Below are 25,034 nucleotides of genomic sequence, written 5' to 3' on the forward strand. Positions count from 1 at the left end.
AAATGAAAGTTATAAAAAAATATACAGCTATAAACAAAAGTTATAAGATATAAATATATATAAAATGTTACCAATAAAAATAAAAAGTAAATACTAATTAAATAAAAAAGTAACAACAACTTTGGTGTACAAATTCCTGAAAAATTTCCCTTCTCAATTTTTTAGCCAGATAGTTAACTTTTAACAAAAAGCACTTTACTGCTTGTGTCTGACCCTAGCTTATGCTCAGTTTTTCCTTGTTCTGCTTTAAGCGGTTCAGATATCATCTCAGATCATGTAATGATCTCAAAAATCCTATATAAACTAAACTTATTTTACATCAGATTCACCTTAAGGCTGATTGGGATTCTTTTCTTTATAAATCTCTCAAATCATGAAACTTTTTATTACTTTTCATCAGTTTTAATTCAAGCCTCCTTTTCCACAAGAACAACTTCTGGAAAGAGTTGTTCTTGTGAAAAAGAATCTTATAGCAAGGAATTGCTATGATAAAAAGATGTTATTATTCACAGATTACTAAATTTGCATTTTATCTCAGTTACTTATAAAATAATTCCTATTTCAGTTAAAAGTCAGCTCTCTTGAAATTAATTTCAGTTTAATTCTTTTTTTTTAATATTTATTTCTTAACTTTTAATATTGCAAAAATTTTATTCCTTATTTCAGTTTCTAATAAATTAATTATTTTACTTCTGCCAAATATTTTTCCGTTTCAGTTTAGTATTTTTTTCAAATATTTCATGACTCATACAGTATAGAATATTTCAAGTATTATGTCAATCTCTTTCTTTTTCTTTATTTTCCTTCTTTGTTTTCCATTAACTCCCAACTTAACAAATGGTTGCTTGCGACCTTGTTGGGAGTGAATTTCATTTGAAAAAACAAATTAAATTTTACCTTGATTTTGAAATCTTTATCTTTAAACATTCTTTTAATCTTAATTTTAGGACTTCAATTTTAAGAAATCAATTATAGGACTTTTAACATTTTTATCTTGTTTCTTATTGAGATTCTTCATCTTTAAAACTACATTTTATCTTGACTTTTATTGTTAACAAAAAAACTTAGCATTTTACTTTTAACCTGCAATAATAACTCAATTAACAAACTTATTTTAATATTTTAGTTTGAAATTTTTGCCTACCACAACGTAACAAAAAATGCTCATTCTGTTTGTATTTATAACTACATATATAGAAAAATCATACCACTTTTAAAGTAAACAGAATCAGTTAACACAAAAGTTTACAATTTTTGTAATCTCTCATAGAAATTTTTTTGCAGTCATTTGAATTTAGATCCACAGAAATTGTAAGAGCAATTATCTTTTTTTGATTTCAAGAGCTGCTTTTAAAAACATGACAAAATTTTTCAATTATGAAAGTTTTTAGCGTCTAAAAAATCAAAAACCCACACAATTTTGTAAAAAATTATTGCAGAGTTTCAAAGTTTATATTATTCAGATATGAGCACAGAGGTTTGCACGAATTGAATTCTTTAAAGTTTGAACACAAACAAAGTAATAATTAAAAACTATTGTTGCTGCACCAGTTTTTACTAAGGAAGGAGGAAGGCTATCTCAAGAACAACCCTTTACCTCCACTTCCCTGCTCATAACTAAAAGAAACACGGCATCTCTAATAAACACTGGGCTTGTCACTGCCTTATACCACCTATCTTCAGTTGATCCTATTTACTTACACCACACTTTTATGATTGCAACCATTCAATTAAAAGATTATGTATAAATGAGTTTTAGGGATTCAGTTAATAAATACTTTCTATTAATTAATACAAAAATAACCTTTGATCCTTGTTCTGGACGGTAACTTATTCCATCATTAGGTCCAACCACAACATCTACAGCAATTGACCAAACACTCTTAAAAAATTATTCCAAAAAAAATCATAAAAAAAAGAATTGATTATCAAAAACATTACACAATTTTAAATGTTGAAACATGTAAACAAAATTTTATACAATACAAACATTACATATTAGAGACAAAAAGACTTACCCCAAGGGAACATTTATAAACTTCTAAATCAAACCGCTGAACAGCAATTAATAACTCATAAAACTTAAAGCAACAAGCATCCTCTTTGAAATTTGCATATTGTTTAAATAACTTCTGAATTTGTTTTCTGATATCTTTATTCTGAATAAAAAAGTTTAATACTGAACCTAATCATCAAAATAATCTTTGTAAAATTTTAATTTTCAAGTGCTTATTATAATTTCAGGGATTCATTAGCAAACGCAAGTATTTTAAATAATAAAAAACTAATAAAAATGAAGTACAATAAATAATTAAAGGTTTTTCATTAAACAAACTTATTGCTAATTTTAAAACTCATTAACAAAAGACATAGGTTATAGAACTGAACTTAATTAAAATATGAAAACTAAATAATAAAACTCTCAATGAAAATGTTTATGTTTTTATTGTACATATTAAGAGCAAAATAATACATTCCTACAAAATATCAAACAGATCAAAAATGTTTGATCAAAATATCAAACAGATCATTATTTAATCACTTAATAACTGTTTGAAATATTGCAGAAAAATGATTCGTAGCTCAGTGCAAACAACTTTTTCCTATTGGTTTTTATGCTGCTAATAAGATTAATAATTATGAGTAATAATCAAATATTAATTTAAATTTAAAAAAAATTATTTTAATATATAAAGGGTGTTTTTTTTAGAGGTATAGAGCTTTAAATTGCAATAAAACAACGATGGATTATTCGATTGACAAGAATTTTTTTTTATTAAAAAGATAATCTTGTGGCATTACATTTTAAATGTAATTTCTGGCATATGACCGCCACGGCTGGCTCGGATGTAGTCCAATCTGGACGTCCAATTTTCGATGACTTTTTCCAACATTTGTGGCCGTATATCGGCAATAACACGGCGAATGTTGTCTTCCAAATGGTCAAGCGTTTGTGGCTTATCCGCATAGACCAATGACTTTACATAGCCCCACAGAAAGTAGTCTAGCGGTGTTAAATCACAAGATCTTGGAAGCCAATTCACAGGTCCAAAACGTGAAATTAGGCGGTCACCAAACGTGTCTTTCAATAAATTGATTGTGGCACGAGCTGTGTGACATGTTGCGTCGTCTTGTTGAAACCACAGCTCCGGGACATCATGGTTGTTCAATTCAGGAATGAAAAAGTTTGTAATCATGGCTCTATACCTATCACCATTGACTGTAACGTTCTGGCCATCATCATTTTTGAAGAAGTACGGACCAATGATTCCACCAGCCCATAAAGCGCACCAAACAGTCATTTTTTCTGGATGTAACGGCGTTTTGACATACAGTTGAGGATTATCTTCACTCCAAATGCAGCAGTTTTGTTTGTTGACGTAACCATTCAACCAGAAGTGCGCTTCATCGCTAAAGAAAATTCGCTTATGAAAATCGGGAACAATGGCAATCTCGTTTTGGGCCCATTCGACGAATCTACGCTTTGCTTGATGATCATTTGGCTTCAATTCTTGCACGAGTTGGATTTTGTAAGCACGCATACCAAGATCCTTCCGCAAAATCTTCCATACAGTGGATGGACACAGATCCAATTCCTGTGCTCGATGGCGGATAGACTCATTCGGGTCTTCCGCAATGCTACGCTCTACAGTAGCAATAGCTTCTTCTGTACGCACCGTACGGCGTCTCTGGGGATGCGAGTTATCAATAAGAGTAAACGTGGTGCGAAAACGTTCCATGGTTAATCGAATTAATTGCTCTGATGGATGATTTTGTCGAGGATAAAATGGACGTAGAGCGCGATACGTATTCCGCACAGAACCATTATTTTCGAAATAAAATTTAACTATTTGCAAGCGTTGTTCAGGTGTGAGTCTATTCATGATGAATTGCCAAACCAAACTGAGAATAAATCACTTGTCACCTGTTAAATCGGTCGTCATCTTGAACAGTAATGCCAACTTAAAGTTCTATACCTCTAAAAAAAACACCCTTTACTATGAGTCAACAAACAAAATTTCTTACAAATTATAAAACTTCAACAGCTTAGCAAAATATCTGATGAACTAATGACATGGGTGTTTCACAGACATATATACAAAGTTAATGTTAATGATTTTAGATTCATATTCAAATACAATTCTAAATCTGACAAACCAAAAAATTTGTAATTCTTCTAATGTAATTCTAATGTAATTCTTGTTCTAAAGAGGCTTGAGACAAAATAGAGTCTTGCCTTGAAGCAAGGATCAAATTATTTTTAATGTTATTCACCTCAAGGCCAAGAAGGTCACTACAGTTGATGAGGCTACTTTATTGTGGGTTACAACCGCCTTTCAACTCTTTAACTACAAAACATAGACAAACAAGACCATTGCGTAAAGAAACAAGTTGAGCACAGTAGGATGCAGAAGGGGATCAAATTTGGAGCTTATTGCTTATACAACAAGCACTCTACCACTACATCACATCACCAAAATTAGACATTGTAAGATTTTAACTTCAAGAATATTTTGAAGCATCTGCTGTTGTTGCCAAAACTTATAAAAAAACATATTTATATAATCTAATAAGAACTCACCTTCCATGTCTCTATGATGTTTTGTGGGAGAAACCTTGTTAACCCAAACTCTTTTCTATATAAAAAAAAAGTTTGCATTTTAAAAATCTTTTATTAAAAAACATTTACAGAAATGATAAGGAAAAAACAACTGAATTTTTCTCTTTTAGAAGTGCCAGTTGTGAGTACTGTAAGCATAAAGGTCTATTCCATTAAAAAATATATATCATGATACATTTCACATAATCTGTTATGTTCAATAAATACCCCTTTCAGATTTAAACTACAAATAAACATATTTTTTTAAAAAAATTTAAAAAATCATACTGAAAAAAATAAAATTGTTCTGTAAGTAATAAAAACTCACAATCACTAAAGTAATTAAGGTGACCTTAATTTGTTTATTAGGGTGGTGTTAAAAACAACTTTTTTTGAAAATGTCAGTTGATACCCCCTAAATGTGTGTTTATATAATAAAATAATACTGGATTTAAAAAATTTTTGAATAAAAAATATTTTTATGGGTGCCACAAGACCTTTATACATCAAACAGGTCCCTAATAATATAAAAAAAAAAATTTTTCAAAAGTATGTCATGTTGGGTCTCAAATGATGCAAAAATATATAAAAATTTCAAAAATATGAATCATTTTATAAATATATTATTATTTTAGATTTTACTAAATAGAAAATGACATTTTTTAATTTATAACAAAAAAAGGGAATTTAACAAGATTTTTTTAATCATAATTTTTTTATCTCTGCTTTTTATAAAACAATGATTATTTTTGAAATTTTTACATAATTTTGCTTCATTTGAGCCCCAACATGATATACTTTTGAAAAACTTGTTTTTTATAATATTAAGGACCTGTTTGATGTATAAGGGCCTTGTGGCACCTGTAAAAATATTTTTTATTCAAAAATTGTTTAAATCCAGTATTATTTTATTATATAAAACACATTTAGGGGTTGTCAGCTGACATTTTCAAAATAAGTTGTTTTTAGCACCACCCTATTGTATATGCTTATGTTTATAAAAAGTTGTGAAAATAGTTATTTGTAATGATTTACAAAACAAAAATGTACAAAAAGCAAATTTATTGAGAAAAATTAGTTTTTTATTAAAACTATTTAGATTAGTTGGTTAAGGATTTAATAATTGTTTTGGCAAGGGAATTGTTCATTGGTTAAAAAAACACTAATGCAATGAACAAAAACACTAAAAATGGTGCTCTTGTTTACCCCACATTTTAAAAAAATAAAAATTATTAGTGGTATAGTGGATCTTGAAAATCTAAAAATTGTAAAACTTTTAAAAGCTTTTTATAAAATGATGCCTTAAGAATTGAGCAAACTTTGTCCAAAGCAAAAGGTCCTCATTTCTGTACGAGTAAACAAATTTTTGCATCATTTTATTTGCCCTCTGAGCGTGATCATTTACAAAAACAATACTTTTTTTAAAAATTAGAAATGATCTATACAATGATGGCGTGAGGAAATACTGAGGTGGCAAGACTAGTCAGCTCTCAATTACTTGTTTATTCCAATCATCTCAAACGTTAACGAGGATATTTCATTAACCAAAGAAGCTAAATTAATTTGATTTGAAAGAATTTGCATTTTTAAATAGTATGTAGATTTTCCTGGAAATATTGCATGACGAACAGTTCCTGTCTTTTTAACTTTAATGTTAGAAGCAGAAAAAAGCTGACCACTAGCTCTGCTAACTCTTTTTATCTTTCCTGACAGTATCATTTCTTGATAAATAAAACTACAATAGTCAAGATATTCTATAGCAGTTTTGTCAACATCAGTTCCTTTAGCTTCTTCCCAAGAAAATTTATTTAACAAAGATGGTTCTTAACTCAACTCTAAATTAGGCTGCTCGAACAAGTTTTTTAATTGTTTAAATAGAAGATTATCAGTGGCTGTATTTTTTTTTTTCATATGTTACAGCTTCACAGAAGTGTGTGATTCTCAAATCAGAAAAAATATGTCTGCAAGCTAAGAAAATTATATACTTATCTAGCCCAGTAGATATTCTTATTAGAGATCCTTTATGTATACCTATATTGCTTGATGTTGTAAAAGTAATCCGACTCTTTAATTCAAAACTCTTTTAAGAGTTTCATCACACAATTTTACTGATTTTCCCCAGATGAAGCGGTTAATGGCATAACACTGAGATGCTATAAATGTTGCTTGTCAATGGTTGTGCCTAGTGAATGAACACCAAGTCTATCATTCTTTAGTTTTATCCTTTATTGATTTCAAAAAGTGTTTTTCCAATAAAATGAACAATGCAGGGGTAGGAAGAAACTTAGATACTAAGTTTGAGATCTTTTTTAACAGTAACTGGTATTTTTTGAGCTGCTTGTTTCATCTTTATAGATGCTGTTGACCTGCTGCAACTTACATTTATAAGATCAACAACAGAATTATTAAGGATTGCATCAATTTTCTTGCAAAGTATTGGGGAAAAATCAGTAATTATAGCAATTATGGCAAAATATTCTTTTATTCATCCACAAGTCTCTTATTATATTGCTGACTTTCTTATTAATAAGTTGTGCTTTTTTCACTTTTTTATTTCACTTTTATATACCACTTATTAATAGTTTCTCATTACTATTTGCACTTACAACTATCATTTTCTGTGACTTTATTTTCTATATTTCCATTATAATTTTAACAATATTTGACTCAAAATTCAACACTATTTTGAAAAAAATGACATTCATTTTGTTAAAAATATGGATGAAACTAAAATGTTTACTCCAGAATTTTGAATGATAATTTACTGATTACAAGTTTTTCTTTTAATGACTTTTTAAAAGGTTAAAATAAAACTCTTTTACTTGTAATAAGCTTATAGTATTTAGCACGAATATTTGTAAAATGATATAACCCTAACCCTAACTCTTACGTCTTAGTCAGTTAAACGCAACAAACAGAATATTAAATGGAAATATTAAAAGGACCTTTGGAATCTGAACACTTCAACAAGTTATCTACTGTCTAAGGAAACCTACAACGAAAATTAAAATGCCTCCTAAGCAACACAAAGATCCTATTGCAACACTAACAAGAAAATTGGAAATAACAATATCAAAAGTTGAGCGATTTGGTTTAGAAGTACGCATGGCATTGAATAATAACAATTGGAACCAACAATCAAAGTGAAATTGTTGTTTCCAATTGTTCAAAGTCAAAGTTGGAAACTTTCAACTTGATCTAAAAAACATAGAAGAATTAAAAAGAAACAAAGGTAATGCCGACAATGAAGACATTGATTACTGGTACGAATGACAAAACAATTTAATTAAACATGAAAGCGATGTTCTTACTATATTAGAATAACATAACATAGAAAGAGACATTACAAAAAAGAAGATAATGCAGGAATAAATTGTTCATGTAAAACAAGAAGCAACTCAAAGCATGCATAGTACACATACGAACAACTTTAAAGCAAAACTTTCCAGACTAAAAATTTCTAAGTTTGATGGCACCGTTCTTAACCCGGTATGTTTCTGGCAACAGTTCAGCACTGAAATTGACAACACAAACAATCCTCCTGTAACAAAGTTATCATACCTGCACGAACTCTTATCAAGCATTCCAAAAAAAGAACCTGCTAGACTTCTTTTTAATGCAAGCAGATATGAAAAAGCAAAAATGGTGTTGAATCAAAAATAAGGAATCACATCTGAAATTATTTGTCAGTATGGTCATGATATTATGGATCTTCCTTTCATAAAAAATACCAACATGGATCAAATACATCAATTTTACATAAAATTAAACGTCAGTACGAACTCATTAAAAACATTAAACAAATTGGAAATAGCAGAAATACTGGTACCTAAAACTCTTGACAAACTTGGTCCTGTTAAAGCGGATATTACTCAAACTGATTCAAAATGGCAGGAGTGGGGTTTTGAACAGCTGATCGAAGCTCTACGTGACTATACACTACGAAATCCAGAATTATCTATTAGATGACCAATAATATTATCAGAAAAGAAAACGAAAATGAAAAATATTAAGGTAATTGGAAGCACAAACATCAAATTTTCAACATAATGAAATAAAAATTGAGTGTGCTTATTGCAGTTCACAAAATCACCATAGTCACGAATGTACAAAAATCCAATCGACTCAAAAAGCAAAGAAAACAATTCCTTAAAGAAAACCATCGCTGTTTTAACTGCACTTCAACAAATCATGCAGTATCGAACTGCCATAAGTAAGCATTCTTGCTATCACTGCAAAGGAAGACATCATTCATCTATATGTACTGATGTTAATAAAAACAAATCAAAAAAGGGTACCCTTATGGTTGGATTCGAAGGACAAACTATTCATCCGACAATTGTTGTGAAAGTTGGTGAATATAATGTGAGAGCACTTTTGGACACTGGAGCTGGTAGTTCTTACGCTTCATCTACGCTAATCAAATATCTAAAATTAAAGCCAAACAAATGGGAAGCAAAAAACATTGAAACAATGAGTGGCTCAGTCCACCAAAATCTTCCGTTGTTCAACATTACGCTACATTGGACGAATGGATGCTGCAGTCTTGATATAAAACTTTACAAGTTGGAATGAAATGTACTTACAGTGCTCCAAAATCTGATGATACCCGTCTTAAAGAAGAAGTACAAACACTTAGACGGATTGCATTTTGACAATAAAGATAACTATAATGATCATAAAATTTATCTTATTATTGGTGCTGGGAATATTGCAAGAATCAAGTTAAAAGGCTTCAGGACTGGAAACGACGAAAAAGCTATTGCATAAGAAACCATATTTGGTTGGATGATTATGGGTCCAGGACAAAGTACTTCGGACTGCTTATACTTTACAAAGTCAACCAATAACTGCTACAAAGAACTATACAGCTTGGATGTACTTGGTCTGGAAGACCAAAGCAAAGGAAATTAAAATGAAGTATATGAACAGTTTAAAGAACAAATACAACAAGACTCAACTGGTTTTTATAACACTGGATTACCATGGAAAGAAGAATGTTCAACTCTGGCATCTTATTCAGAAGGGAGCATCTCCAGGTTACACAATTTAATAAGAAAGCTGGAAAAGAAAGCAAATGATTTTATCAAATACAATAATATTATTCAAGAACAACTTAAGAATGGAATTATTGAGTATGCACCAATCAAACCAACATAAAAGAGGATATTCTATATGCCTCATCAAGCAGTGATAAAAGAAGATTCTGAAACAACTAAGCTAAGGATTGTGTTTGATGCTTCAGTTAAAGAGCATGGATCACTCTCACTCAACAATTGTTTGCATATTGGTCTCCGTTACAACCTTTACTACTTAATGTTATTTTGCAAAACAGATTGCAACCTGTTTTTCTAACTGGAGACATTAAACAAGCCTTTTTACAAATAAGGGTTGATACCAAAGATCATGAAGACTTCTGTTTCTATTGGATATACGACTTAAAAAGTAAAGAAGTTCACTCGAATCCCGTTTGGATGTACATCTAGTCCCGTTATACTTGGGGAGTAATCAAACAACATTTATTGACATATGAAAATCATAACCCGCATCAAAAGAATGAAATTCAATTAATCAACAAGAGCATATACGTTGATGATATAATCACTGAAGGGATTGATATGGAGTATGTTTAAAATTTGAAGCTAACAGCAATTCATTTATTTGAAAAGGCAGGATTCAACTTTCACAAGCGGCATTCAAATTTTCCTGTATTGGAAACAAATTATTCAGGAGAAAACTATAATGAAGTAACCATCAATTAACAACATCATCATTATTTAAAAATTTTTGATTTGCTATGGTACAAAAGGGATGACACTTTATTTGTCGATTGCAGGCCTACTCCCGAAACAGATTGTTTAACTAAAAGTGAAATATTAAGAAGTTTGGCTTAAGTCTTCGATCCACTTGGTGTAATATCCCCAATAATGCTAACAGCAAAATTAATTTATCAACAAATATGTGATTTACAATATTTTTGGGACAAATCAATTTTACCAGAATTAGCAGAGAACTGGCTGCTCTGGAAAAATAGCTTACCAGATCTAACACCAAAAAAAAGAATCAAGGCAATTAAAAAAATTGGTAAAGTTACTAAACTTATACAAGGAGAAGACAATATAATTTGAGGTGCTAAATTAAGAACGAGAAATAATTAAATAGTGGAAAGAGCGGTTCAGATGCTCTATCCATTGGAAATTAGCTGCCAAGGTTCTAACGAGACTGAAGAAAACATAAATGACCCTACAAAGCAAAGACTGGAATGAAAAGCAAAATCAAAAGCTAAAAAACTTATACATATAACAGCCCTTGATGCACATTTTGATAATTTGTAGATATTTGGTCTACAAATTGGGGAGTGTGTCGTAAAATTTTAGTATTTAGTACGAATATTTGTAAATTAATGTCACACGATGACATCTTTTTTCATGGTATTTTGAATGGGTTTTTCTCACAGCAATTATCTTGGTATCAAGGGAGTACTTATGTAACGTATTTTAGTTATGGATAATTGCTAGTTGTGTATAAATTTCGTTGGTTTATATTTAAAATATATTAGGCATTAAAAATTGATATGCCTTAGTCAGTTAAACGCAACAAACAGAATATTAAACTCACAACATAAAAACTGTATAAAAATCAAACAAAGCAAACAAAGCAAACAAGAGTAGACTTTAAATAATGCTTGTGTCTTCACACTTTTAATATTAAATGAAAATTTATTTATTTTGTTGAACTTATTAAAAGTGTTTTTTCCACACAAAAAAATTTTATTTAAGCAACAATTATGAAAAATCAGGATACACAACAATCTTAAATAAAAAACTGGAACCATTATGAGCACATTTAAATAAATAAAAAATTACAATTATTTGTAATTATTATTTCAATTTACAAAATATTGAGATTTATCTTGCGTTCAAGATAAATCTCAATATTTTTGTTCATTTAGGGCATTTTTTCGGAGTTTTTGATGCTTGAGCACAAGGTAAATGTCAACATTTTTTGAAATTTTTCTTTTTAATTGTAATTTTTTAATATTGCCCCAAACTTGGCTTCTTATGTATTGGCATATTAAAAAAAAAAATTGTTATATATATATATATATATATATGAGCCCATAAGAGTAAAAGTGGACCAAGTCCATATTTCTATATTGTTAGAAATAAGCGTTCTTAGTGTTTGCATATATTATAAATCAGCCATATGTAATATTATTGATGTCTAATATCATTTTAAATCTTTTTTCTTAGACAACAAGATATGTGAAATGCACAAATAAATTTTTGAATAATTATTAATAATATAATAATAGTTATGGACTTGGTCCATTTTTTCTGTAAACATAATCAACAAATCGCTAAATCATTTTAGTGTAAAATCATGAACAGATTTCATATTATTTGTTTACAATAGCAATTCAAATTAAGACAAGTAGTACAAATTCATACTATGTTGTAAAAATACACAATTACTATTTACTAATTATTGGCAAAAATAGTCCTCATTATTACAAACAGTACAATAAAAACCACACGAATTTACTGATCATCATCGCCGCTGTCATCGAGCAGTTCATCTTCTAGTACATCCTTGTTGTGACCGCTGTGTTCCAACTTTTGATAGAAGTCATGATAGATGGGAGGAATATACTTTAACAGTTTCATTAGATCTGAGTATTTTTCTTTGCTCAGTTTTGTTGCTCCACAGTACAGTGGAGCCAAACTCACTTCACTAAGATTCGTTTGACGTCCGCGTTTTGCTAGCGAAATGAAACTGAATGATGCGTCATCATCTAAAGAGTATTTAAAGAACAGTTTGTATGGCTCGCTCTTTCTAAGTTGCAGCCATTGCATATCCAGCCAGTTGACCTTCTGATCACTCTCATCCACTTTCCGATTTGTAATTAATTTCAATAAGGGCTCCACACTCTTGAAATTATCAGTGCTTAATCTTACAACACTGAAGCACTTCTTCATAAAGCAGTTCTCGATCAATTTGTACCACTGTTCTGGCACGAAGATCTCTGTGGATTTTGGTTTTGCTCTCTCAATTATTCCAAAATCTGCATCGTTAGGCAAATAAGAATGCCCAGAGACCATAAACTTATGATTCACCAGTTCAATACTCGTCGTCTGCGTCAAATGCATCCATAACAGTGCAATTTTTATATTTCGATTTTGGCCGCCTTCTCTGCTTTGCGCAAATGAATCTCATGCGCTGCTTTTAGTTGAGATTTTTTTTAAAATGTCACATTTCTTTTTATGTTTTAAAAATGTCACATTTCTTGCATGTATCTTTTAGTGGCTGATGGAACGTCAAGTTAAATTCATGATTAAAAATGTCCCGAAATTTCCACTCTTTTTGTGGTTCGACTGAATCCTGTATGCATTTTTCTCTATACATGTCGTACATAGTGGATACCGTCAAATGAGCAGGTAGAAAGCGGCGAGATGCACTGTGACTTCTAGTATAGTGACTTTAGTATGTGGGAAACATGCGAATATGATCTTTAATGCGAGTGATGTGTTCCTCATGAATGCGTTGTGTCTTGTGATAATATTTTCCTCGTCCATCTTTGCCTGACACACCACCATTCTCCCGTTGGTTGACTAACGCACGATTTAGTCGACCGCTGCTAATGTCAAATATCCCCAAGAAGTATGGTTTGCAAACAGTAACGGGCTTATTATCTGCAAACACAGAGTATACTCGTGCAAAATCCTTTGCATGTTTTTTTTTATTTTTCGTAATTTTGTTTTCTCTTACTCTTGGTCGTCTACGTTCTACTGTTGATTGTTTCACGCAGCCAGCAAGAAACAGATTTTGTGCATCAAAATCTCCCAATTTCCAGAAATTTTTAAACAGAGTTTTAGTCTGCTCTAAAGTCAAATTTTCAGCACATTTGTTTTTGCAACTGTGATTTATTAAATAATGTTTGTTTAATTTCTTAGCTTTTTGTAACGTTCCGCCATGCTTTACATATTCGCTACCTGTATTTTGTAAGCGCTTAATCACATTTTTCTTCCAGTTCGTTACACAACGTTTTCGTTTTCCAGGGCGTTGATCGGTTACAATCGGAGATTCAGTTGTTACAATCGGAGATTCAGTTGTTACAATCGGAGATTCAACTGCTACAACCGGTGAATTATCGGCTACAATCGGAGATTCAGCTGCTAATGTAGAACGTTCTGTCTGTATATCTGCTGCTAAGTTAGGATCTGCAATTGTTGTATCTGTAGCTAGAGATCTCTGAACCTTCTTGCACTTTATCAATGCCAGTGACACCATGTGTGCGGCTTGTGAATGCATGTTTACACTATTCTACAATAAATATTTTTTAAATATTACATACATTCAGAATATTATTAGAAAGAATAATGTACATGTACACAACATGCATGCAAGTGCTCCCCTAACTAGATGTTATTAAAGCCACAAAATAGACCTTTCTAAAGAGGCTGTAACTTTGGTAGTGACAGACCATTATATCTACTGTCTAACAAATATTTATATTCATATATATTTGTTAGACAGTATTCATAAATATTTATATAACAATATTTATATTCCTGCTGAGAGCAATTGAATAAATCTTATATTATCGCTCACCAAACTATTTCAGTTTTGTCACTTTATAAAGTGTGAAAGTGCTGTATACTTCACTGTATTAATATAAAACCATAATCAGATATTCATTTAAAGCATCTTACCTGTACAAATGTTATTCTTGTTCTAATATAATAATAATAATTCTAAGAAAATTTGTAGTTTATGTGGTCTTGAATCTTGATTTCTTACATTAAAGCACTATCAATGGACTTGGTCCACTATTACTCTCTATACCTGGTGATTTATTGTTAGAGTAAAAATGTGCTGCCCTCTGTTGAATAAGAAATAAATGTGTTAAGGACTAGGTCCATTTTTGCTCAATAAATATAGCAAATTTTTAGCAGTTTTACATACAAAAAGTTCATTTAAAAAAAATTGGACTTGGTCCACTTTAACTCTCATAGGCTCATATATATGTATATATATATATATGTATATATATACATATATATATATATACATATATATATGTATATATATATATATATGTATATTTATATGTATATATATATATGTGTGTATATATATATATATATATATATATATATATATATATATATATCTATATATATATATATATATATATATACATATATATATATATACATATATATATCTATATATATATATATATTTATATTTATATCTATATATATACATATATATATATATATATATATATATATATATATATATATATATATATACTACCGTCCGTAAGTTTAGACGCACCTTACAAAAATAAACAAAATGTGTTTTAACTCATAAATAAAATTAATTAAGAGTGTCTACATTGGTCTCATCATAAAGTGCTGTGAGAACATAGTTAAGAGAGATATTTTTAAAAGAAATATATTCTTACATTATTAAATTTGTTATTATTTACAAAATAAAATAAACAGAAACATTTTTAAGCGATTTCCACTTGTATCGCAAAATAAATAAATTTTTAAATAAGATTACTTTTTATTTTGTCTATTCTCATTATTAGTTAAACTTTTAGGCTGAGTGTGTTATAAGATTTTTTTTTCTGTTTTAAAAAGTTAATAAATTTGTAATTTTTGAAAATTAATGACTTGATTGATTTTGAACTATCAATTTTTGGTAAGAAAATTTTTTAAACTTTATTTCTCATTTTTTCAAATTAATTATTTTATTTTAGTATTCTTATAAGATTTGTTATTTAAAATGGCAAAAAGAGGGCAGATAAATTTAGAAATATGTATAGAAATTTAGACCTTCATAATTTAGGCTTTTCTAATCGAGAAATCGGTCAACGCCTCAGCATTTCAGAGAGTTGTGTCCGTAAAACCATTAAAAGAAAAGTAAAAATGGGGTCTTTCTGTGATCGTAAAAGAGTAGGGAGACCTAGTTCTACTACGAAAAAAGAGGATAAGTATATAGTAATTAATTCTTTATGAAATCGTAGGCGCACAGCGCCAGATTTAGCAGCTGATTTTAATGAACATTATACCACAAAAATAAGTACAATGACAGTAAAAAGGCGACTTCTTGAAGTAGGGCTAAGAGGTCGTGTGGCTGTTAAAAAACCATGTCTTACAACCATCCACAAACAAAAAAGATTAGTCTGGGCCAAAGAACACAAGAATTGGATATTAGAAGAGTGGAACAGAGTACTTTGGTCAGACGAATCAAAGTTTGAGATTTTTGGAAATAAATGCTGGTCATTTGTTCTTCGACGGGTAGGAGAAAAAATGCTGGAGCAATGTACTATGCAAACAATTAAGCATGGAGGTGGAAATATAATGGTTTGGAGTTTTTTGGTGGTGGCCAAGTGGGATCAATTGCCTAAATTGACAGGAAAATGACAAAAGAAGTCTATTTAAAGATTTTGAAAGAACATGTTTTAGTCTGTGGAACCGAATTAATTGGCAAATGATTCGTGTTCCAACAAGATAACGATCCTAAACACACTGCTAAAGTGGTTTGCTAAAGCAATATTTAAATGAAATACAAGAGGAAGGATTTTTGAAGGTCATGACTTGGCCACCGCAGAGCCCTGATTGTAACCCAATTGAGTTATTGTGGGATCATTTAGATTGAGAAGTCCAAAAAACTCCACCAAGGAGTAAAAATAATCTTTGGGAGGCAATTCAAAACATATGGAAAAATATTGATGAGGAATATTTAAAAAAATTGATTGATCGCATGCCACGTATCTGCTAAGCAATAGTCAAAGCTAAAGGTGGCCATTTTGGCGAAAAGATGATTTAAATAAAAACATTTTATTTTAGTTATAATTTTTGATACTATTTTTTTCTCTTTAAAACTAATAAAAGAACATAAAATTATCGATTTGTTTTGTTAAAGTTATCTGTTTTTAGAACATAGTTTTATTTTTATGTTTATTATGATTTACTTATAATAGCAGCAATTTTGAAATTAGCAGGTTTGAAATTAGATTTTATAGCATTGAGAAGATAGCAGAGGAGCTTCTTTTTTTTTTGCAATATGTAAAAATATGATTTTTTTAAAAGAAAAATTCAAGGAAAAAACAAAAAAATTGTCAACAAATTGTAATAATATAAGATGTGGTTATAACTAGCATGATGACGAGTTACAGCACTAACGCCCCTGACGTGGTGGCATTGGTGCAGATCTCAGTCTCCCCAAAATGTTATTGGTGATCGCAGTGCATTCCTGAAGAGGGAATCACCATTCATCCACTACCTAATTCCAATTGGTTATCATAGTACCAACATTTTTTACCTCGTGTACCCATGAATTTCAGTGCTTTGTGAGCTTTATATTATATATTTGTTACATTCACGATATTTAAATACTTTGCTGATACACAGATAGTTATCATTTTCCAATTTTTCACTTTTAGTACATAAACAATACCACATTTATAAACATTTTTGATATTTACATATCGACATTATAGTTAGCATGTTGGGTTATCCAGAGTTCGAAACTTGTAGGATCCGTATATACTTTTTTTTCTTTTTATATTACCCGAACTATTATTTATTACCATTTTACTTACCATTTTATTATTTACTTATTTTATTCTATTATTTTGTACTGTATGATATTTTTAGTCATGGTAGCCATTAATACACCAGCAGATATATATAGACTTGTTTAGTCATAGGCCATTGTTTTGTCATTTGCTAGGGATGACTAGAGCATGAGTTATTTTTCACCCTCTCCCTGAGAGTTTTTACATTCATTCATGGTTCTTACCCAATGACATCATCTACAACCTGGTCCTATTTTCACATCTCCCAGGTCTATGTAACTGGACGGCTCCGTTGGTCATTTTTTGCAATCATTGTGTCCCATAAATAATTAAAAATATTATTTGTGGCTGGTGAACCCCGACTCTTTCCAATGAACACCACAACAACAAAACAGACATTAGACTATCCCACTGGATGTGGTTAGGACGCTCAATAATCTAATGACTATGCTGACACTCACGCACACGTTCATTCAGAAGCTCCACAATGCACAATGGATCAGCGTTTGCTGACTATGTACTGGGATCTAAAATCTCACTTCATAACACATCATTCCACACAAGCACGGGGTTGTAACTCTTTTGACTAAGAGTGATGGTTTGTGGCCTATGGTGACTAATGTATGCATTCAATAAACTGAGATCCATTCTGTAGGTCTTACACCTGGCTCTGATGTGCTAGCCCATAAGCGCAAGAAGTGAGTGTGTTTAGCTTTCTATTGACCCGATTTAAAAGTGGATAAAAACATAACTAAACTATATCAGATGACCGAACAGAACATACTAATGCACTACACCATCACACCTGTAGACATCAACAGTCTCTAAAATCAGTATATCAAATATTTGTAGTTTGTTGCATATGATCTACACACAGAGTGACTAGAGTGTTAGTTGTTTCTCCCTCTGCCCCCTGAGCATCTAACCTTGTTCTTCAACTTCATAAAAGTCTTACCACTCATTTTATATTTTCTTATGATTTTTATTTTTTATTCATTGACACCATCTACTATCTGTTTTTGTTATCACATCTCCCAGGTCTACGTAACTGGACGGCTCCATTGGTCACTTTTTGCAATCATTGTGTCGCATAAACAAATAAAAAATTAAAGTATGTTTTATTTTCGGACCACTAACTAAATAACTGACTGACTAACCTTCAGAGTAACTATTAAACATTTTTTTTTAATTTTCTAAATTTATATAACAAAAAGGAATCAGAAAACTTTTTTAAAAATAATTTTGTGCTTTACTCTTTACCCTAATTTATTAGGTAAAGAGTAAATCACATGTTTTTATTAGCAGAAATGTGTACTTGATTAAAAACTAAATTCAATAAATCATATTTTGATGGAACCCATTCATCAAGTTTTCAAGTACAGACAAGTTTTTTTTTTAATGACAAAATAATCTCTAGTAAAAATCAATAAATTTCTATACACCAAATTGTAGATACATTTTCAATGCCAGAAGGTTGCCCAGAGCAAGACTGATCATTTAAATTGAGGTTGCCATTTTGAAATGCCAAACCACTTTTTACCTATCCTATCCTGAATCTTCAATATTTTTTGTTTCTGAAACTCACTCCTTTTTTTATAATTCTATAACATAATGTAAATCTGACTAACATTTTCCATTTTGAATACTAACCTTGCATACAAATTAACTTTTTTAAAAGGTTATGTTGATTGTCAACATAACACATGTAGATCACCCTTAGTAAATAACAGCAGACTATATTAAAACAATCAACAGCACAGTCATAAGATTGTTAGCATTTGACATTATGAGACTGCAGAGCATTTAAAAAAATTTTTAAAGAAAAGCTAATTTGATTTTATGTATTGTTCAAGATTTGTTGTTGGGAGTATGATTAGTTGCAACAACTTTTATTATTATTTTATTAAACTATCAAAAGTTTTCACAGCAAATAATTTTGGGAATGATATTGATCTTTCAACAAACATAAAACTGAAAATAATTCAATAATATTAAAAAAATCTCTTACTCAATAAAGTCTAAATTTGATTTTTTATCTAGTGCAGATTGAGCCATATTGTTAAAAAACTTTTTCATTTCTAAAACACCTAATTGAAATGCTAGATCAGGGTCGACTTGCTCAGCTAAATTTTTCATATAATCTGAACGCACCTAAAAAGAAAAAAATGAATTCATAATAGTATTTAAATAAAAAATGTAAAACGAACAAAAAAATCCAGATTTAATAAAGTGCTGATTATGTCTAACTATCCTGTTATTATAACTTTTCTAAATGATAAAAAAGAACTAAAAAAACTTTACATTTATAATTAGCTTTATTTACATAGTTCAACTGGTCAGCTCAGGTGTATGGTCTTCATGATCACCCTGCTACTGATAACATGTAACCTAGTGCAACCTGTTTCTTGTCCTGCCGCCTTGTAATTATAGGTGCCTCATTAAGTTAAATACATGAAAAGTAAGTTACAGGTGAGCTAACACAGTTAGCTCACCTGTAACTTACTTTAAATGTATGTTTGTGTTCTGTCTCTGATGCAGTGTTGACTCATCCATAAGTTGCAATCTGTATGTTTGTGTTCTGTCTGACCTCTGGCATGGTGTTCACTCACCAGTAAGTTACTTTATGTATGTTTGTGTTCTATCTGAACCTCTAATCCAGTGTGACCTCTGTAACTAACTAGTGACTCGAACTATAAAATCTACGCTCACCTTAATCTCTAGGATTTTGTTAGATGTAATGTATTTCCTAATGCATTTCCAAAATATCTTACCTAATGTTTTGAAGTACTGTTTATAGGAAGTAACTCCTTTTAACTTCTCCAGGTCAGGTTAGGTTTAGGATCATCATGATCACCAAACAACTGGTATGATGTAGCCCAGTACTACCTACCCCACATCCTGCTGCTTTATAGGGTTTGCTTTTTAGGCAAAGGCTAGGAGAAACAAATTTCAACTTAAAAATACCCTGCCTTGGGGCTCTTGATTCAGTAAAGACTAAAGATGGTGTCTCTATAAAAATAATCAATTAAGACAGATATTAACTGCATTCAGCTTAAATTGCCCTGCTTTAGAGCTCTTGGTTGAGTAAAGGCTAGAAGTGGTGTCTTGATAAAAATACTTGGGCAGATTTTTACTACATCCAGCTTCTGCCTTGTAGAAGAACTCCTAGGCTAACACTTAAGGGGTAAGCAGAATAATTCTGCTAACCAACCTCAAACCCTTTTTTCATCTGTTAGGTAGATGCTCATGAAAACCTGTGTTACATTTTTTTCAGCCTAGAATGATGAATGCTGGATCTTCCTGACTTTACTCATAGATATTTGCTTGTCTCTGCTAGATAGTGGCTATGCGACTCTTCCTGTTATCTCCAAATGAGGTTACAAACTCTAAAACTCAGTTTAATGGTTCTTAGACCAGATGGTAGTAAGGTTTCCCAAACTTTGTTCTCTCAGAGAGGCTCAGAGTTATTATTCTCTCTCAGAGTTAATATTCTTATATTTTACAGCTGTTGATTCCATCAATTGTGTTGCGCATGAATGGTGTCCCTGTTAATGCTTTTGGTGTGTAATGTCAATGCCACATAAGGAACCCTATGTTACAACTTTAGGTTAATTACCAGGACTGAAAGACTTTATAGTTTAACAGGACTTAGTTTAACAGGACTGAGACAACTGAAAAGCTCATTGCTTAGCAGGCCATACATTATCTAAGAATGAGTCAAGTTCTTTTTAAACTTGAATCCAAAATATGTAACCAAAATATTAAACATAAAAAACCATCATCCCCACCTAACTGTTTTAATATATATTTTACAAATATTTGTGGTCTGCAAAGCAACCTTCCATCAATTGAATCTTACCTTTTGCAAGATTCGCCAGACTTGCTTGTGTGTATATCATAGTAAGGCTGATTTAAATTCCGCTATTCATTTTTCAGATCTCAGTGTTGATGGGTAAGATCCTTGATTCATCAAGACTCCAATAGTCAGATGCTTGGATTGGGGGTTTACATACGCATCAATTCACCTAATTATTGTGAAATCAGGTTCAAATCCTTTGACCCTTATCTTATGTGTTTCCGCTTAACACCTCTTTACTCTATCACCTTTTTCTTTGTTCTTTATTGTTCTCCTTCTTCTCAAGACTACACTCTTTTAGATGGAATTTCTAATCAAATTGACCATGCCCTTTCTCTTTACCCCTCTGTTAATACTGCTGTTATTGTTGACTTTAATGCTCATCACACAGAATGTCTTGGCTCTAACACCAATGACCATTGATAAAGCCCATAACTTCTGTGTTTCTCAATTTTTTTTCAATTTTGTTGTATAGGCTGGTTTGGCGCTTTAACCATCCATGTAGCTTTTACTGCTTATAAAAAATATTTTATATTTTTTTACTGTAATAGATAGCAGAAAATTTAAGAATTATTACAACAATTCAAGATTCCACAATAAAAGTGTTTATAAAATTACAATTTTTTTAAGCAGAACATTTAATTAGGCATTATATTTTTTTATTTTATTCAAACTGAGCCATTTAAATAATTTGTTTAATTAATATATAAAATTTTTCTAATTAATAAAAATAGAGAAAAAAAGAAAGAGGCTTATATTTATGAAATAATTATACTTTTGTCAGAGCCCTAAATTGCTCTCACAAAAGTACAATTGTTTCATAAATATAAAATAAATGTATAATACATATATATATATATATATAAATATATATTATATATATATTACACATACATATATATAGTATACATAGTGTATGTATATAATATATATATATATATATATATTATAAATATATATATTATATATTTTATATATATATATATATATATATATACATATATATATATATATATATATATATATATATATATATATATATATATATATATATTAGGGTGGGTCATTATGATGTAAATGTTAAGTTGGGGCTGTGAAACATTACTAAAATCTTGCATTACAGTCTACTTATGAAAAAAACTCCTTTTGAAATAAAATTGAAGCGTGTCTTGGATCCGCAACTTTGGGAATTAAAATTACTGTATAATCGTATAATGTAAATACACGTGGTTTAATGCTATATTCCATTACTCGACATCTTGTTACATTAAATTTAAAAATGCAAGTAGTTGTTCAAGGAGAAATAGTCAGAGTGTAGTAGACAACACATAACAGCAATTTGTTTCAGTTATTTGCTATTTGTTATGGCTCAAGAAGTCAGATTTAGAGTCAATTTTCGGTAATTCTGCTCGAGATTTATGACACTGCAAAATCATTCCATGTCGTGATTTGTGCCCGAAAACTTTCATAGTTGTTGCTGAGATGTCTTTAATAGTACGTTCAACTGCCTGAGAATGGCATGGAATACCACTCAAGACATCAACGTGGAACTGGAAATGTTCAAGATCATCATTAGAAACAGTTGATAAAAGCGGTGGTAGTGTTGCAATAGCAACAGACCAGTCAATCATTTTTATGAATGATGAAGCTTCCGGATCAAGCTTGATGCTTGATTTATCAAAGACACGTATCTTGCTACTTTGTGATGTAGCTCGTGCGTCAATTATTTTGTCACACAAAAACTTACGAATTGATACATTTTCATCTGTAACTCCTCCAATAAGAATGTTCTCAGGATGAGCAAAATAGCAGTTGTTTTGCAACACTGGTTCAAGAATTTTCCACTCTTCTTTCCCTAGTTCATAGCACTGCTTCATAAGATAAAAGAAGTTTCTTGCTCCGTCAAGGCAGGAAGAATGACGCTTTATGTTGAACCACGATGGCGCATAAACATTTACAATGAATCTTGTAATTCTTTGCAATGGTTTTGAAGGATTTTCCTTAGACATATACAAACGTAAAATACGATTGGCCTTTGTTAGCCACCTTGCATGGTTCAGATTTCCTGGCATAGCAGTCTGGAGGAACAATATTTGATCACAAGCAGTGTATCCCTGCTGAACAGCTAAGCAAGCTTTTAGAAGGTATATCTGATCAGAGTTTAAATCTTTTTTGACATCAACACTTACATCCTCAACTTTACCAGGTATATGTTTAAAGTTCACAATATCTAAATCTTTTGGATCAAAATCAATTGCAATGTCTATTTTACCTGCTGAAGTAGCTGGACCTGTTGAACGTCCACCATCCACAACAGAGAAATATTTTCTAAAAGGTAGTTCATTTGCATGTAACAAGCAGACCAACCATTGCAATGTTCTCCCAAGACCTTCTTCTAATTTTCTGATTACTCCATTATGTTGACCTGTGTTATTCACAGAACCATCGCAAACAACTGCTGCTAAAGTGTCTGATGATTTGATGTTGTTGATGCTCAATAATATCTCTTGTGCAATATCAACAGCTTTACTACTTTGTGGCGTGACATGATTGACATATTTGCTGGATCAATAGCATTCTCTGGTGTTATAAGATCTAAATCTTTTAGTACAGCATTGTTCACTGCAATATGTTTCATTTGGATCAATTTCTTTATCAAACTTCATTTTCTTATCTGTAATCGGTAAATTGCATGTTTTACTTCCTCTTTTTTCTCTCTTCTGCAGCTTAATTGTTTCTTCATTGTCTACTTTTCCTATTACCATCTTCCGTACCGTTTTTTGATCTATCCAGAACTCCCATTTAAGTGTTGGAATTTTTTTTGGCAGTGGACATGAACAAGCTGACCATTCTCGAACACCTTTATTATAACACTTACACAGACAAATATCGAATAGTTGGTCTAACATCTGTAAACTTGATTTAAATGTTGCAGAGGACTTCTTGCGATCAGAGTATTTACCAAGCTCATGTACTTTGTTAATTAGTCTCTTTATGCGAATAACTAAGCTGTTGACTGCAATGGTAGGAATACTTGCTTTGTTGTACAGTGCTTTAATTTCATTAGCTATGACTGTTGCTCTTTCAGTAACACTTGCGCAATTGTTATTTTTTAATAAATAGTCATATGCTTTGAAAACATCAGCAGAAGTTGGCAGTTGATTTGTTTGGAATGGTCTAGGTTGTCCAAGTATACCATGTTCAGTTTCACTTCTTGTTTTAACAGTAGCCATTTTTATTTTCAATTTTAACTAATTAAACTAAAACAAAAAAACAAACAACGTAATTTAAATGTAATATATACAAGTATATATCTTATAATGAAGTACAGGATCATGTTATGGGAAGTCAACAATCAACACTAACAGCTTTTTGTCTTATATTTCGTAGGGTGCTCTAAACTTTTGCAAAGTTCTGTATACTATTAATAAAATATTATTAACATGAATCATCAAAAAACCTAAATCTTAATGCTTTTATCCTGCAATTAAACTGTTGTAAAATAGCATCATTTTGACCTAATATAGTAAAATTCAAGTTAAAGTTGGCAAAACTAAATCAAATTTTTATTACATTTCTTTTACATGTCATTAACAGAGACAACAAAATGCAACTTTATTTTCATGTTACATACATCCACTATCAAATAGCTTGACTCACAGCAGAGTGCTACTACATCGACTAAAGGTTTGGTTTGGGTTAGCATCAAGGTCAGGATTAGGGTTAGGGTTATGGCAAGGTTTAAATATAACCATATTACTGTAACTACTTATATTATATTACTGTAACTAATATATTACTATATATATGATATATTACTGTAACTAATCGTTTTTGTAAATAGATGAAAATAAAAATGAAATATAATAAATAAAAATAACAAAAATAAATATAAAAAACATATTTTTTTATAATAAAAAAATAAGATTAAATATGTATAAATAAAAATAAAAATATGATAAAAATTAAAAAATAATTAT

At 30.5% G+C, this 25,034-nt stretch overlaps 1 protein-coding gene across 2 annotated transcripts in view; it reads right to left on the reverse strand.

Moving 5' to 3' along the window:
• LOC100192269 (focal adhesion kinase 1) overlaps positions 1–25,034 on the reverse strand; it is a 124,096-nt gene that overhangs the window by 63,651 nt on the left and 35,411 nt on the right. For both annotated transcript variants that reach the window (XM_065814387.1, XM_065814388.1), the window contains exons 4-7: positions 19,207–19,349; positions 4,583–4,637; positions 2,019–2,159; positions 1,805–1,882 (exon numbers count right to left, since the gene is read on the reverse strand). In XM_065814387.1, coding sequence (XP_065670459.1) covers positions 1,805–1,882; positions 2,019–2,159; positions 4,583–4,637; positions 19,207–19,349 — 417 coding nt within the window. The remainder of the gene's footprint in view (positions 1–1,804; positions 1,883–2,018; positions 2,160–4,582; positions 4,638–19,206; positions 19,350–25,034) is intronic.

This window comes from Hydra vulgaris, chromosome 12, assembly GCF_038396675.1.
Source record: "Hydra vulgaris chromosome 12, alternate assembly HydraT2T_AEP".
Classification (NCBI taxonomy): domain Eukaryota; kingdom Metazoa; phylum Cnidaria; class Hydrozoa; order Anthoathecata; family Hydridae; genus Hydra; species Hydra vulgaris.